Consider the following 14,952-nt stretch of genomic DNA (forward strand, 5'->3'; position numbering starts at 1 on the left):
GACACTGAATAAAAATAAATGAGGTATTTCTACATAGTCTAATCCACCTAAGAAAATGTCTCATGTCTTTTTTTTTCTTTTGTTTTTTGAGACAGTTTCACTTTTGCTGCCCAGGCTGGAGTGCAGTGGTGCAGTCTCTGCTCACTGCAACCTATGCCTCTGGGTTCAAGCAATTCTCCAGCCTCAACCTCCTGAATAGCTGGGATTACAGGTGCCTGCCGCCACGCCTGGTTAATTTTTGTATTTTTAGTAGAGATGGGGTTTCACTGCGTTGGCCAGGTTGGTCTCAAACTCTTGACCTTGGGTGATCCAACTCCTTAGCCTCCCAAAGGGCTAGGATTACAGGTGTGAGCCATCATGCCCGGCCTCTCATGTCCTTTTAAATAATATGAAATCTTGGGATTTAAGGGAATATAGAATGTCAAGATCTTTCTTGTACCTCAATTTCCTCACTAGTAAAAATAAGTAATGGTAATAAGTATATAGCTTTACCTATATGTGGTGACATTGTGAGACAAAAAAATGCAATTTGTGGCCAGGTATGGAGTCTGATATGGGTGGATCATTTGAGCCCAGGAGTTCAAGACCAGCCTAGACAACATGACAAAAACCCATCTCACCCAAAAATATGAAAATCAGCCAGTCTCCTAACCTGGTCTCAAAATAAATAAATAAATAAATAGATAGATAATTATTTTAAAAAAATGCAATTTGTGACATGGAAAGTACCATGATTTTAAGAAGTTATTATTATATGGTAGCTGCCCTCTGTCCCAACCCCTCATCTGATGCTTGCCTCTCCTGTGCAAAAATGAGAGTCAGGGCTGGGTGCGGTGGCTCACGTGTATAATACCAGCACTTTGGGAGGCCAAGGCGAACAGATCACTTGAGGTTAAGAGTTCGAGACCAGCCTGGCCAACATGTCGAAATCTCATCTCTACTAACGATACAAAAATTAGCCAGGCATGGTGGTGGGTGCCTTAGTCCCAGCTACTTGGGAGGCTAAGGCAGGAGAATCACTTGAACCTGGGAGGCAGAGGTTATAGTAAGCTGAGACTGCGCCACTATACTCCAGCCTGGGTGACACAGTGAGACTCTGTCTCATTCAGAAAAAAAAAGAGAGTCAGCCTTTGCCTCTCCCACATCTTTCCTCGTTGACTCCTACTCAACTTCAGACCAAACAAGGCACTGCTTCCTTCCAGAAGCATGAGCTGACCTGTCCAGGGTCCCATTCCCTGTGTTCCCACAGCACCCTACAGTATCTACATCACCCCACCTCTGATTACAGAGGACTGCAACTGTCTGTGGACAGGTCTGACCATGGCTGCAATCCTAACACTCACGTGGCCACACCGGAGCCTGGGCAACCACTGTCGGTGCACCACAGGCAGTCCTGCTGAGTTCTATGTGCTTTGCCTTTATCTGTCAGGCCTCTGCCTTTTCCTAACAAAGAAGAAACTCCTCAAAATGGACTAGATCAGGCTTCATTCAGGCACTCAAATTCTTTTCTCTTTTTAAAATACCCAATGTCGTCTTCTTCTTTTTTTTTTTTTTTTGAGACAGAGTCTCATGCTGTCGCCCAGGCTGGAGTGTAGTGGCATGATCTTGGCTCATTGCAGCCTCACTCAGGGTGATCCACCCACCTCACCTCCCAAAGTGCTGGGATTACAGGTGTGAGCCACCACGCCAAGCCCAATGTCTGCTTCTTTTAGGAGACCCACCTCCCTGGAAAGCCATCAGGAAACACTCTAAAACCTTTACCGTTCTAAATAGTTTACAGAGCCCAGGTGCTTTGGGAGGAAAATTATGAATATGCTTTTGTTAAAAAGGACTTGGTATGAGAAGTAAGTCAGAATATATGGGGGACAGTGTGACAGTGTTATGTGATGATGACGGTGAGACACAGATCCTTGCACTCTGGCTGCACCAAGGGGTGAATGTGTGGTCCTGTAGGGAACACGTACAGTGTTAACGGCAGAGTCTAGGGAGTAGGTAGATGATGTTTACTGAAAAATTCTTTCAACTTCACCATATGCCTGAAAATTTTCATAAGAAATCACTGGAAAAAATTCAGATCACAGAGTTAACTTTTTTTTTTTTTTTTTTTTTTTTGAGACAGAGTCTTGCTTTGTTGCCCAGGCTGTAATACAGTGGCCTGATCTCAGCTCACTGCAACCTCTGCCTCCCAGGTTCAAGCAATTCTCCTGCCTTAGCCTGTCAAGCAGCTGGGACTATAGATGCGCACCACCACATCCAGCTAATTTTTGTATTTTTAGTAGAGATGGGGTTTCACCATGTTAGCCAGGCTGGTCTCGAACTACCAATCTCAGGTGATCCGCAAGCCTCAACCTCCCAAAGTGTTGGATTACAGGTGTGAGCCACCATGCCCAGCCAAGTTAACATAATTTCTATTACTAAATTTGCTATGAATGACTTGTGTGACTTAGGCAACCTGCTTACATTCTGTAAGCCTCAGTCTACTGACTGGCAGATGGGATTACGTTTGTCTCCTTTACCTCACAGGGTTGCTGAGAGGATGAGATGAGGCAACACAAGTGTGATCTCAGCACTCCATCTGCAGAAGCAGACAGCCCTTCTGGAGCTGAGACTGAGGGTCCAGCCCCTTGGGGCTCCCTTTAGATCACACCTGCAAATGCACTAGGATGTCTTAAATTGCCTCCTCATCATGGCTTCTCATGACTTACCTTTTCTTCTCTGTCTCCAGGCATACTGTCATTTTCATATACTGATCTTCCTTTCGCTCTTCCAAAGTAGCAGACACAAGAGAAAGCTCCCCAAAGAGGGAGACCAGCCAGGTCAGGCGAGAGATGCCGCTGAATGCGGGGAAGCCAAACCGCTCTTCTTCCAACGGGCCAGCTGTGGGAAATCACAAACGCTGTGGGAACTGGGAAGCAGGAAGGCCAGGTGGAGAGCAGGACCCAGGATCGGGGGTGGCAGTGGAATGAAAAGATGTGGCCAAGTGATCAGCACAATGGGGCCTTGTGCTACCTGCCTTATGTGGCAGGTAGACAAGATGATTAATGATACTGATGAAAACTCAGGTGGCTGAATTTAAACTCTACTATAAACCCATCTCTGTCTTTTCCTGTTTATTAGATTCAGTTTTAGTAAAACATTCTGCTGGAAACCACAGTCAATCCAGCCAAACAGAATAATAAAACAGTTTCAGGCTTCTAATATATACATCTATGTATACATATGTAGACACACATACATACGCGCATGTATCTACATATACATATGTATCTATCCTTTTAAATTAGTGACTTAAAGTAGTCTGGTAAAAGTAGAAGAATCAAGGTATTTTAGCCCTGCAAGTCTGTATTCTTATAATTACCTGGTATGTAAGTGACAATAGGGTGTGAAGGCATTATAATAGCTATAGAGAAAATGGTAATACCTTTGAGCTATTTCAGTATCAAGAAAACTGATACAATGTTAAATGTTTTCTTAGTCTTTCTAATCTTGTGAACAAAAAAGTACACTAAAAAGAATATTGGAGCCAGGCACAGTGGCTAATGCCTGTAGTCCCTGCATTTTGGGAGGCCGAGACAGGTGGATCCCTTGAGGTCAGGAGTTCGAGACCAGCCTGGCCAACATGGAAAAACCCATCTCTACTAAAAAAATTACAAAAATTAGCCAGCCATGGTGACAGGCGCCCGAAATCCCAGCTACTTGGGAGGCTGAGGCAGGAGAATTACTTGAGCCTGGGAGCGGGGAGGTTGCAGTGAGCCTAAAAAGGCCAGGTATGGGTAGCTCATGCCTATACCAGCACTCTGGGAGGCCAAGGCAGGTAGATTACTTGCGTCCAGGAGTTCAAGACCAGCCTAGGCAACATAGCAAGACTCTATCTCTACAAAATACACAAGCAAAATTAGGTAGGTGTGGTGGTACACACCTATAGCCCCAGCTACTTGGGAGGCTGAGGTGAAAAGATCATCTGGGTCTGAGGAGTTCGAGGCTGCAGTGAGCCGTAACTGCACCATAACATTCCAGCCTGGGTGACACAGTGACACCCTATTTCAAAAAATATATATAGAAATTAAAAAAAAGAGTATTGGTGTGAGAAATCCATTTGGTCAAGATACTGCTCCCCTCTGCCTCCAGTCAAAATCTTAAACATAACCTAAGTTTAAAATACTTCATATCTGTTACATTATAAACATTTCTGAGCCTCTTGATATTCACTTAAAAATGACTAAAAACAATGAGTATATTCTTAAAAAGCAGTAAGTTATATATAAAACCAAACACAAATTAGAAGTTTCATAGACAGCATGGTTTGAAATCACTAGGACCTAAGTAACAAACTTACAAAACAGGAAGACTTCCCAGGGCTGGTTACTTCTGCTCTAGTTCTTTTTGTTTGTTTGTTTGTTTTGTTTTGTTTTGTTTTGTTTTGTTTTGTTTTTTTGAGACAGAGTTTCGCTCTCGTTACCCAGGCTGGAGTGCAATGGCACGATCTCGGCTCACCGCAACCTCCGCCTCCTGGGTTCAGGCAATTCTCCTGCTTCAGCCTCCTGAGTAGCTGGGATTACAGGCACGTGCCACCATGCGCAGCTAATTTTTTGTATTTTTAGTAGAGACGGGGTTTCACCATGTTGACCAGGATGGTCTCGATCTCTCGACCTCGTGATCCACCCGCCTCTGCCTCCCAAAGTGCTGGGATTACAGGCTTGAGCCACCGCGCCTGGCTGTTTGTTTGTTTTTAAGACAGAGTCTTGCTCTGTTACCCAGACTATGCAGTGGCACGATCTTGGCTCACTGCAACCTCTGCCTTCCAGGTTCAAATGATTCTCCTGCCTTAGCCTCCCAAGTAGCTGAGATTGCACGTGCGTGCCACTACGCCTGACTAATTTTTGTGTGTGTGTGTATATATATATATATATATATATTTTTTTTTTTTTTTTTTTTTTTTTTTAGTAGAAATGGGGTTTCACCGTCTTGGCCAGGCTGGTCTTGAACTCCCAACCTCAGGAAATCCACCCGCCTCAGCCTCCCATACTGCTGGGATTATAGGCATGAGTCACTGTGCCCAGCATAGTTCTTTGGAGAGAGTACTAAGCAGCCACCAACAGCAGTTCCATCCACTTAGAGAGCTGAGCTCTAATCCGGCTCTGTCTCATGAATGCTGTGTGACCTCTGTGAAGCCACTTATGTCTCTGAGCTGCTTCAGTTTATCTGTATAATGGGGGTAGTGAATACCACTTTATAGGACTCTCATATGGATTAAGATAATTTAAATTGAGGCCGGGCGCGGTGGCTCAAGCCTGTAATCCCAGCACTTTGGGAGGCCGAGGCGGGTGGATCACGAGGTCAAGGGATCGAGACCATGCTGGTCAACATGGTGAAACCCCGTCTCTACTAAAAATACAAAAAAATTAGCTGGGCATGGTGGCTCATGCCTGTAATCCCAGCTACTCAGGAGGCTGAGGCAGGAGAATTGCCTGAACCCAGGAGGTGGAGGTTGCGGTGAGCCGAGATCGTGCCATTGCACTCCAGCCTGGGTAACAAGAGCGAAACTCCACCTCAAAAAAAAAAAAAAAAAAAAAAAAAAAAGATAATTTAAATTGCATACTTAGCACAGTTTCTTGTACAACTTAATAGTTTGTACCCTCATTACAGTACCATTTTCAAGGATGAAGACAGATTTGAAATGAGGTTTTACTGTGTATCAGAGGCTTTACCATGCAAAAATTCCAGGCCATGTCAGGGTCTCCTTTCTGTAATGAAAGCTCTCAGGAGTGGTGGCCCAGATGCCCAATGATACAGCCAGAGAAGGGACCATCCAGAAGTGACCACAAGAGCAGGAGGTTCCTGCATGCTCATTTCCATTGCTAATGGAGCTGCTCACACAGTGACCAACATCAAGTAAATAGCTACACATACAGCAGATCAGATACTGTGGTCAGCTGGGTGTGGTACCTCATGCCTATAATCCTAGCATTTTGGGAGGCCAAGCCAGGAGGATCACTTGAGCCCAGGAGTTTGAGACTGGCTTGGTCAACATAGAGACACTGTCTACAAAAATTTTAAAATTAGCTGGGCATTGTGGCATACACCTGTGGTTCCAGCTACTTGGGAGGCTGGCGTGGGAGGATTGCTTGAGCCTGTGAGGTTGAGGCTACAGTGAGCTATGATTGTGCCACTGCACTCCAGCCTGGGCAATAGAGTAAGACTTTGGCTAAAAAAAAAAAAAAAAAAAAAAATACTGTGGTTGCTGCGAATGTCCTTGTAACTTGTGAGAGGAAGAAGGGGGCTCTTCATTATTATATTTGCTTTGCAAGGAAGTATAAAAATGTTCTCCTCTCCAAGCACCTATCTTCTTTTAAAAGAGTTTTAATGTACACCTTCCTGTTGAAAAATGATCTTCAACTAGTTAACAGATTGGGACAAAGCAGAAATACGCTTGCGATTTCTAACATACTTTTTACCCAAGGCCCACCAAGCAATTCAATCCCATCTGGGAAAATTAAATTGGCCGAGTCAGACAGTCTTGAGCAGAAATGAACACAGGTTCCCACCCTAGAGAGCCAGGAAAGATCCTGTCACTGACCTGTGAAGAGGAGCGACCCTTTCAGCAGGTCTTTCCCCACCACTTCTTTTTTTAGAAATGCGAATTCCTCCATCAAGAGTTCAACATGCTCCTCGTGCAAGACTTTGCCTGTAACGACAAAAATGGAATAAAAATGGCACTTGTCAGTTGTGTCTAGGTGTGTATCCTGGAGTGTACTCTGTCTTCCCCTAACATAGGATATGCAGCACTGATAACTGCCCTGGGCACACGGTCAGGATGGCCTCCCTACCACTGTTACCCACCCCAGCTGAAGAGGCTGCCACTTCTAAGCTTATAACAGAAATGAATGAAATGAAGGCCAGGAATGGTGGCTCACACCTGTAATCCCAGCACTTCAGGAGGCCAACACTGGCAGATCACCTGAGGTCAGGAGTTCAAGACTAGCCTGGCCAACATGGTGAAACTCCATCTCTACTAAAAAATATTAAAAATACAAAAATTAGCTGGGTGTGGTGGTGGGCACCTGTAATCCCAGCTACATGCGAAGCTGAGGTAGGAGAATTGTTAGAACCCAGGAGGCGGAAATTGCAGTGAGCCAAGATTGCATCTCTGCACTCCAGCCTGGACGACAGAATGAGACTCCATTTCAAAAACAAACAAACAAAAAAAAAAAAAGAAAAAAAGAGAAATGAATGAAATGAAAACCTGAGAAATGAAATGAAAATCTTAAGAAATCAAGATGGTATCTACCCATGCCCAAAGGGAAGATGAAATCAGGGATGCATCTTTGGGCCAGGACAGAGTTAGCTTCTATTATAGACAGCAGGAGGCAGTGCAGCGTAAAAATCTAACAGAGTAAGAACGTGGCCAGGTGTGGTGGCTCATGCCTATAATCCCAGCACTTTGGAAAGCCAAGGCAAGTGGCTCGCCTAAGTTCAGGAGTTTGAGACCAGCCTGGGCAACATGGCGAAATCTTGTCTCTACAAAAAACACAAAAAATTAGTCAGGTGTGGTGGCATGCACCTGTGGTCCCAGCTACTTGGGAGGCTGAGCTGGGAAGATCACTTGAACTTGGGAGGTGGATGTTTCAGTAAGCCAAGATCATGCCACTGCACTCTAACCTGGGTGACAGAGTGAGACCCTGTCTCCGAGAAAAAAAAAAAAATCCAGTTTGGAGGGAGGAGAAAGCCTTAATATTCATAACTAAAATTTTGAATTCTGGCCAGGTACAGTAGCACATGCCTGCAATCCCAACTCTTTGGGAGGCTGAGGTCAGGAGTTTGAGACAAGACTTGGTTTGAACCCGGGAGGTGGAGGTTGCAGTAAGCCAAGATCATGCCACTGCACTCCAGCCTGAGAGACAGAGTGAGACCCCCATTTCAAATAATAATAATAATAATAATAATAATAATAAAATAAATTTTGGATTATAAAAGAAAGCTGTTAACAATTTTTTTACACTATAAAAATTTTTCGTTTCTAGGCCACAAGCTTCCTAAAACACCAGAATTATTTTGTGATTAAGTGCAAAGAGTGTTTATGATCTATCTACAGTTTCACTGAAACAGACAGAAATCTGGGCCGCTGGGAGATGCTGCTGAGACAGTAGCCTTTGTCTAACCCAGCTTCACAGCAAATGCTGCCAAATGCTCTGGGCTTGTCCTGCACCTCAGGAGCAAAGAGATGTCTGTAGCAGGAGTCTCCAGAAATGTCAGGTGTATGGGAGGATGAGGTCCTTCTCACTCACTCCCTAAGACGTGAATGTGGCAAAGGGAACTTCTCATGATAAGTAGAAGCTTTCTGGCACAAAATGGCTTTGCAACAACTAAATGGCACAAAATGCTCTGCAATAAGTAGAAGGCTTTCTCCTTGCAGGTAGTTTCGCTAACCCTTCCCGTAAAACTGGGGAACATGGTGTATTTTCCCCAGCACTATGTAACAGTCTCTGGGTTTCCATATCCATGGTTACCAAAGAACCTATGTATCTTCCAACTGTGTCTTTGGTGTTTTTCTGTCATTTACTCAATCCCTGATTGTGTTAAACACACATGGTAACCACAGTACACACAAACATCCATATATCTTTTTTTTTTTTTTTTGAGACGGAGTTTCGCTCTTGTTGCCCAGGCTGGAGTGCAATGGCGCGATCTCGGCTCACCGCAACCTCCGCCTCCTGAGTTCAGGCAATTCTCCTGCCTCAGCCTCCTGAGTAGCTGGGATTACAGGCACACGCCACCATGCCCAGCTAAGTTTTTGTATTTTTAGTAGAGACGGGGTTTCACCATGTTGACCAGGATGGTCTCGATCTCTTGACCTCGTGATCCACCCGCCTCGGCCTCCCATAATGCTGGGATTACAGGCTTGAGCCACCGCGCCCGGCCAACATCCATATATCTATATATTCCCAGGTCTATTCACTGAAAGGGCTTGGAGAGATAGCCCAAAGCCATAAGCATACCCAGTGTCCAAATCTTCCCATAAAAACATTATTAGCCGTTGCTGATTTGACTCATTGCAAGGCTGAGGCAGAGAAAGTACAAGATGAGCCTAAACCACTTTAGCCGGAAAGCAAGAATTCAAAGAATAATGGAAACATAACAAAATAACGGATTAAAATCCACTGAATAAAAAAACAAAGCCATGAGTTTCTACTGATATAAAATAATAAATGAATACCAGAAAGTGTGATGAGAATGGATATCTAACTAGTTATAAACTACCTCCTCACAAAATAATCACTGATTACAAAGGGAAAAAAGGCTGGGTGTGGTAGGTCAGGCCTGTAATCCCAATACTTTGGGAGGCTGAGGCAGGCAGATCATGAGGTCAAGAGATTGAGACCATCCTGGCCAACATGGTGAAACCCCATCTCTACTAAAAATACAAAAATTAGCTGGGCGTGGTGGCACGCGCCTGTAGTCCCAGCTACTCAGGAAGCTGAGGCAGAAGAATCCCTTGAACTCAGGAAGCAGAGGTTGCAGTAAGCAGAGATCCCACCACTGCACTGCAGCCTGGCAACAGAGAGAAACTCCATCTCAAAAAAAAAAAAAAAAAATTAACTTTCAGTGGAAAAGCCCGTCAGACACCACCTAATGAAGTGATATCATTAGTAATTAGATGAACTGGTATTGGATGTTACCTGAGAGAACACAATGTGAAAAACGGCATAGTTTCCTTTTTTTTTTTTTTTTTTTTGTGAGACAGAGTCTCACTCTGTTGCCCAGGCTGGAGTATAGTGGCATGATCTTGGCTCACTGCAACCACCGCCTCTCAAGTTCAAGCAATTGTCGTGCCTCAGCCTCCCAAGTACCTGGCATTACAGTTGCCCACATCACACCTGACTAATTTTTTTTGGTGTTTTTAGTAGAAACAGGGTTTTACCATGTTGGCCAGGCTGATTTTGAACTCCTGACCTCAGGTGATCCGCCCACCTTGGCCTCCCAAAGTGTTAGAATTACAGGCATGAGTCACCATGCCTGGCTGCTTCCATCATATTTCTATGAAAGATGCATACCTCAAATCTAATCTTGAAGAAACATCAGATATACTCAAATTTAGGGACAGTTTACAAAATAACTAACTGTAATATTCATAATTGTCAAGAAAAGACTGAGGAACTGTCTAGAATGAAGGGCACTAAAAATGACATGTCACACTAAAGATAATACATGATTCTGAACTCAGTCATTTTCCCATCAAGAATGTTATTGGGACAACTGGTGAAATTTGAATGAGGTCTGAGGATTAGCTTGTTGTAATGTACCCATCCCAGTTTCTAGATGTTGATGATTGTATGTGGTTACACGCATACCTCAGAGATCCTGCATGTTTCATTCCAGACCACAATGAAGTGAATATTGCAATAAAGGGAGTCATACAAATGTTTTAATTTCTTGGTGCATATACAAGTTATGTTGATATTATATTGTAGTTTGTTAAGTATGTGATAACACTATGTTTAGGAAAACAACATACTTACCTTAATTTAAAAATACATTATTGGGCCGGGCACGGTGGCCTGCACCTATAATTTCAGCATTTTGGGAGGCTGAAGTGGGTGGATCACTTGAGGCCAGGAGTTCAAGACCAGCCTGGCCAACATGGTGAAACCCCATCTCCACTAAAAATACAAAAATTAGCCAGGCATGGTGGTGTGCACCTGTAATCCCAGCTACTCAGGTGGCTGAGGCACAATAATCATTTGAACCCAGGAGGTGGAGGTTGCAGGGAACTGAGATTGTGTCACTGCATTCAAGCCTAGGTGACAGAGTGAGACTGTCTTAAAAAAACCTAAACCAAAACCCAAACATCTGATTCTTCAGCAAGTCATAATCTTTTTGCTGGAGAAGGTCTTGCTTCCATGTTGATGGCTGCTGACTGATCAGGGTGGTGGTTCCTGATGGTGGCTGTGAATTTGATTTGCATTTCTATGAGGATTCTTGGTATTGAGCATCTTTTCATATGATTGTTTGCTGTCTGTATAACTTCTTCAGAAAAATGTCTATTCAAGTCCTTTGCCCATTTTAAAATCAGGTTATTTGGTTTGTTTGTTGTTGTTGAGTTGTAGAGTTCTTTAGACATTCTGCATACTTTTTTTTTTTTTTTTTTGAGACAGAGTTTTACTCTTGTTACCCAGACTGGAGTGCAATGGCGCGATCTCGGCTCACCGCAACCTTCGCCTCCTGGGTTCAGGCAATTCTCCTGCCTCAGCCTCCTGAGTAGCTGGGATTACAGGCACGCGCCACCATGCCCAGCTGATTTTTTTGTATTTTTAGTAGAGACGGGGTTTCACCATGTTGACCAGGATGGTCTCAATCTCTTGACCTCGTGATCCACCCGCCTCAGCCTCCCAAAGTGCTGGGATTACAGGCTTGAGCCACCGCGCCCGGTCGACATTCTGCATACTGATCTCTTATCAAAGACAAGATTTGCAAATATCTTCACCAATTCCATAGACTGCCTTTTCACTGATGATTGCTTCCTTTGAGGCACAGAAGGTTTTAAGTTTGATTAGTCCATTTGTTTTTGCTGCTTTTGCCTGTGTTTTTGATGTCCTACGTAAGACGTTATTGCCAAATCCAATGTCATTATGCTTTCCCTCATTTTCTTCTAAAAATATTATAGTTTTAGGTGTTAAATTTAGTTCTTTAATCACTTTGAGTGAATTTTTTAGAAGGTGTAAGGTAAATGTCTAACTTCATTCTTTTGCATCCTGTTTTCCTGGGACCACTTTTTGAAGAGACTCAAACATTTGGTTGAATTCTCCAGCGAAGCTATCTGGTTTTAGGCTTTTCTTTATTGGGAGGTATTTAATTACTGATTCAATCTCCTTACTAGTTATAAGTCTGTTCAGATGTTTATTTCTTCATGATTCAGTCTTAGTAGGTTATGTGCTACTAGGAATTGATCCTTTTCTAGGTTATCCCATTGTTGGAGTGTAACACTTTTATAACTGTTCATTGTAGTCTCATAATCCTTTTCATTTCAGCAGAATCGGTTGTAATGTCTCCTATTTCACTTCTGACTTTAGTTTGAGTCTTCACTCTTTTTTCTTAATCTGCTAAAATTTTGTCAATTTTATGGATTTAAAAAAACAATTCTTGGCTTTGTTGATTTTTTTTCTATTGCTTTTCTTCTCTTTCTCTTTTGTTTATGTTCTAATCTTTACTTGTTTCTTTCTGCTAATTTTGATTGCGTTTGCTCTTCTTTTCCGAGTTCCTTAAAATGTAAAGTTAGGATGTTGATTTGAAATGTAGGTCCTTCACATTTCAAGAAACTAGGAAAAGAAGAGCAAACTCAATCCAAATGTTACTGTAAGCATTTACAAGTATATACTTCTATCTTAGTACTGCTTTCATAACATCTCGTCAGTTCTGTAGCGTTTTGTTTTGTTTGAGCAGTCTAACTTTGTTGCCCAGGCTGGAGTGCGGTGGTGTGACCTCCCTCACTGTAACCTCTGCCTCCTGGGTTCAAGCAATTCCCCTGCCTCAGCCTCCCCAGTAGCTGGGAATTCTAGGCGCATGCCACCATGCCTGGCTAATTTTTGTATTTTTAGTAGAGATGGGGTTTCACCATGTTGGCCACGTTGGTCTTGAACTCTTGACCTCAGTTGATTCGCCTGTCTTGGCTTCCCAAAGTGCTGGGATTACAGGCACAATCTATTTTATTATTTATTTATTTAATTTTTGAGATGGGAGTCTCACCGTGTCACCCAGGCTGTAGTGCAATGGCACAATCTTGGCTCACTGCAACATCCACCTCCCGAGTTCAAGTGATTCTCATGCCTCAGCCTCTGGAGTAGCTGAGATTACAGGTATGTACCACCATGCTGGCTAATTTTTGTATTATTAGTAGAGATGGGGTTTCACCATATTCCCCAGGCTGGTCGTAAAATCCTGACCTCAGGTGATCCACCAGCCTCGGCCTCCCAAAGTATTGAAATTACAGGTGTGAGCCACCGTGCCCAACCACACAATCTAGTTTAAACTGCTAACAACTTAACATCAATCATATACAATTCTACTTCTTTACAGCTCTGGCCCCCCATTTTGTTACTGATGTTACAAATTAAATCTTTTTATACTGTATATCCATTAACATAGTTTTATAGTTATTTTTGTGTTTTTGTCTTTTAAATTCTATACCAGCATTTAAAGTTATTTATTTATTTATTTATAACACCCAGGCTGGAGTGCAGTGGCACCATCGCAGCTCACTGCAACCTCTTCCTCCCGGGTTCAACTGATTTTCCTGCCTCCGTCTCCTGAGTAGCTGGGAGTACAGGCATACGCCGCCACACGCCCAGGTCATTTTTATATTTTTAGTAGAGATGGGGTTTCACCATGTTGGCCAGGATGGTCTCGAACTCCTGACCTTAAATGATCTGCTTGCCTCAGCCTCCCCAAGTGCTGGGATTACAGGCTTGAGCCACCGTGCCCAGGCTAAAGTGATACATATGTCAACATTACAATACTACAGAAGTCTGTATTTCTCTATATATTTACCCTTACCAAAGAATTCCTTTAGCATTTCCTGTAGAGCAGGTCTAGTAATGATCAACTCACTTGGTTTTTGTTTGTCTGGAGTCTTTTTTTTTTTTTTTAAGGCAGAGTTTTGCTCGTTGCCCAGGCTGGAATGCGATGGCATGATATCAGCTCATTGCAACCTCCGCCTCCCAAGTTCAAGTGATTCTCCTGCCTCAGTCTCCCGAGTAACTGGGATTACAGGCATGTGCCACCACATCTGGCTAATTTTGTATTTTTAGTAGGGATGGGGTTTCTCCATGTTGGTCAGGCTTGTCTGGAACTCCTGACCTCAAGTGATCTGCCCACCTCATCCTTCCCAAGTGCTGGGATTACAGGCGTGAGCCACGGCGCCCAGCCTGGGTAAGCCTTTTTAAAATTTTTTATTTTTATTTTGAGACAGGGTATCACTCCGTTGCCCAGACTAGAGTGCAGGGGCCCAACCACTGTTTACTGCAGCCTCGACCTCCCAAGGTTCAGGTGAATTTTGGCGTAGCTGGGACTACAGGTGTGTACCACCACACCCAGCTAATTTTTGTATTTTTAGTAGAGATAGGGTTTCGCCATGTTGCCAAGGCTGGTCTCAAACTCCTGGGCTCAAATAATCTACCCAAAGTGCTGGGATTACAGCTGTGAGCCACTGTGCCCAGTGAGTCTTTTTTTTGTAATTAAAACTTTTGTACACCAGGCATGGTGGCTCATGCCTGCAATCCCAACACGTTGGAAGGCCAAGGTTGGTGGATCACGAGGTCAGGAGTTTGAGAACAGCCTGGCCAACATGGTGAAACCCTGTCTCCACTAAAAATTAGCTGGGCATGGTAGTGGGCGCCGGCAATCCCAGCTACTCAGGAGGCTGAGGAAGAAGAAACTCTTGAACCCAGAAGGCAGAGGTTGCAGTAAGCTGGGATGGTGCCTTTGTGTAATAGAGAACAGAATGTTATAAAGGCATGAGAGTTTCTGGGTGACATAGTGAGACTCTGTCCCCTACCCAAAAAATAATTTTGTAAAAAGTTTTTGGCCGGGCACGGTGGCTCACGCCTGTAATCCTAGCACTTTGGGAAGCTGAGGCGGGTGGATCATGAGGTCAAGAGATCGAGACCACCCTGGCCAACATGGTGAAACCTCGTCTCTACTAAAAATACAAAAATTAGCTGGGTGTGGTGGTGCGTACCTGTAGTCCCAGCTACTTGGGGGGCTGAGACAGGAGAATTGCTTTAACCCGGGGGCAGAGATTGCAGTGAACCGAGATTGCACCAGTACACTCCAGCCTGGCGCCTGGCGACAGAGCAAAGCTCTGTCTCAAAAAAAAAAAAAAAAATTTTTTTTTTTTTTTTTTTTTGTAGAAACAGGGTCTATGTTGCCCAGGGTTGTCTGAGCTTTGGCCTCGCAGAG

The 14,952-nt window shown here is 43.7% G+C and overlaps 1 protein-coding gene and 1 long non-coding RNA gene across 6 annotated transcripts in view; one reads left to right on the top strand and one right to left on the bottom strand.

Moving 5' to 3' along the window:
- Positions 1-14,952, top strand: part of LOC141580130 (uncharacterized) — a 76,580-nt gene that overhangs the window by 8,377 nt on the left and 53,251 nt on the right. The window lies entirely within an intron of this gene.
- The window catches only part of BLVRA (biliverdin reductase A), a 43,969-nt gene that overhangs the window by 1,076 nt on the left and 27,941 nt on the right, over positions 1-14,952 (bottom strand). For both annotated transcript variants that reach the window (XM_039462157.2, XM_074379777.1), the window contains exons 6-7: positions 6,578-6,685; positions 2,706-2,877 (exon numbers count right to left, since the gene is read on the bottom strand). In XM_039462157.2, the coding sequence (XP_039318091.1) occupies positions 2,706-2,877; positions 6,578-6,685 (280 nt within the window). The remainder of the gene's footprint in view (positions 1-2,705; positions 2,878-6,577; positions 6,686-14,952) is intronic.

This window comes from Saimiri boliviensis, chromosome 10, assembly GCF_048565385.1.
Source record: "Saimiri boliviensis isolate mSaiBol1 chromosome 10, mSaiBol1.pri, whole genome shotgun sequence".
Taxonomy (NCBI): domain Eukaryota; kingdom Metazoa; phylum Chordata; class Mammalia; order Primates; family Cebidae; genus Saimiri; species Saimiri boliviensis.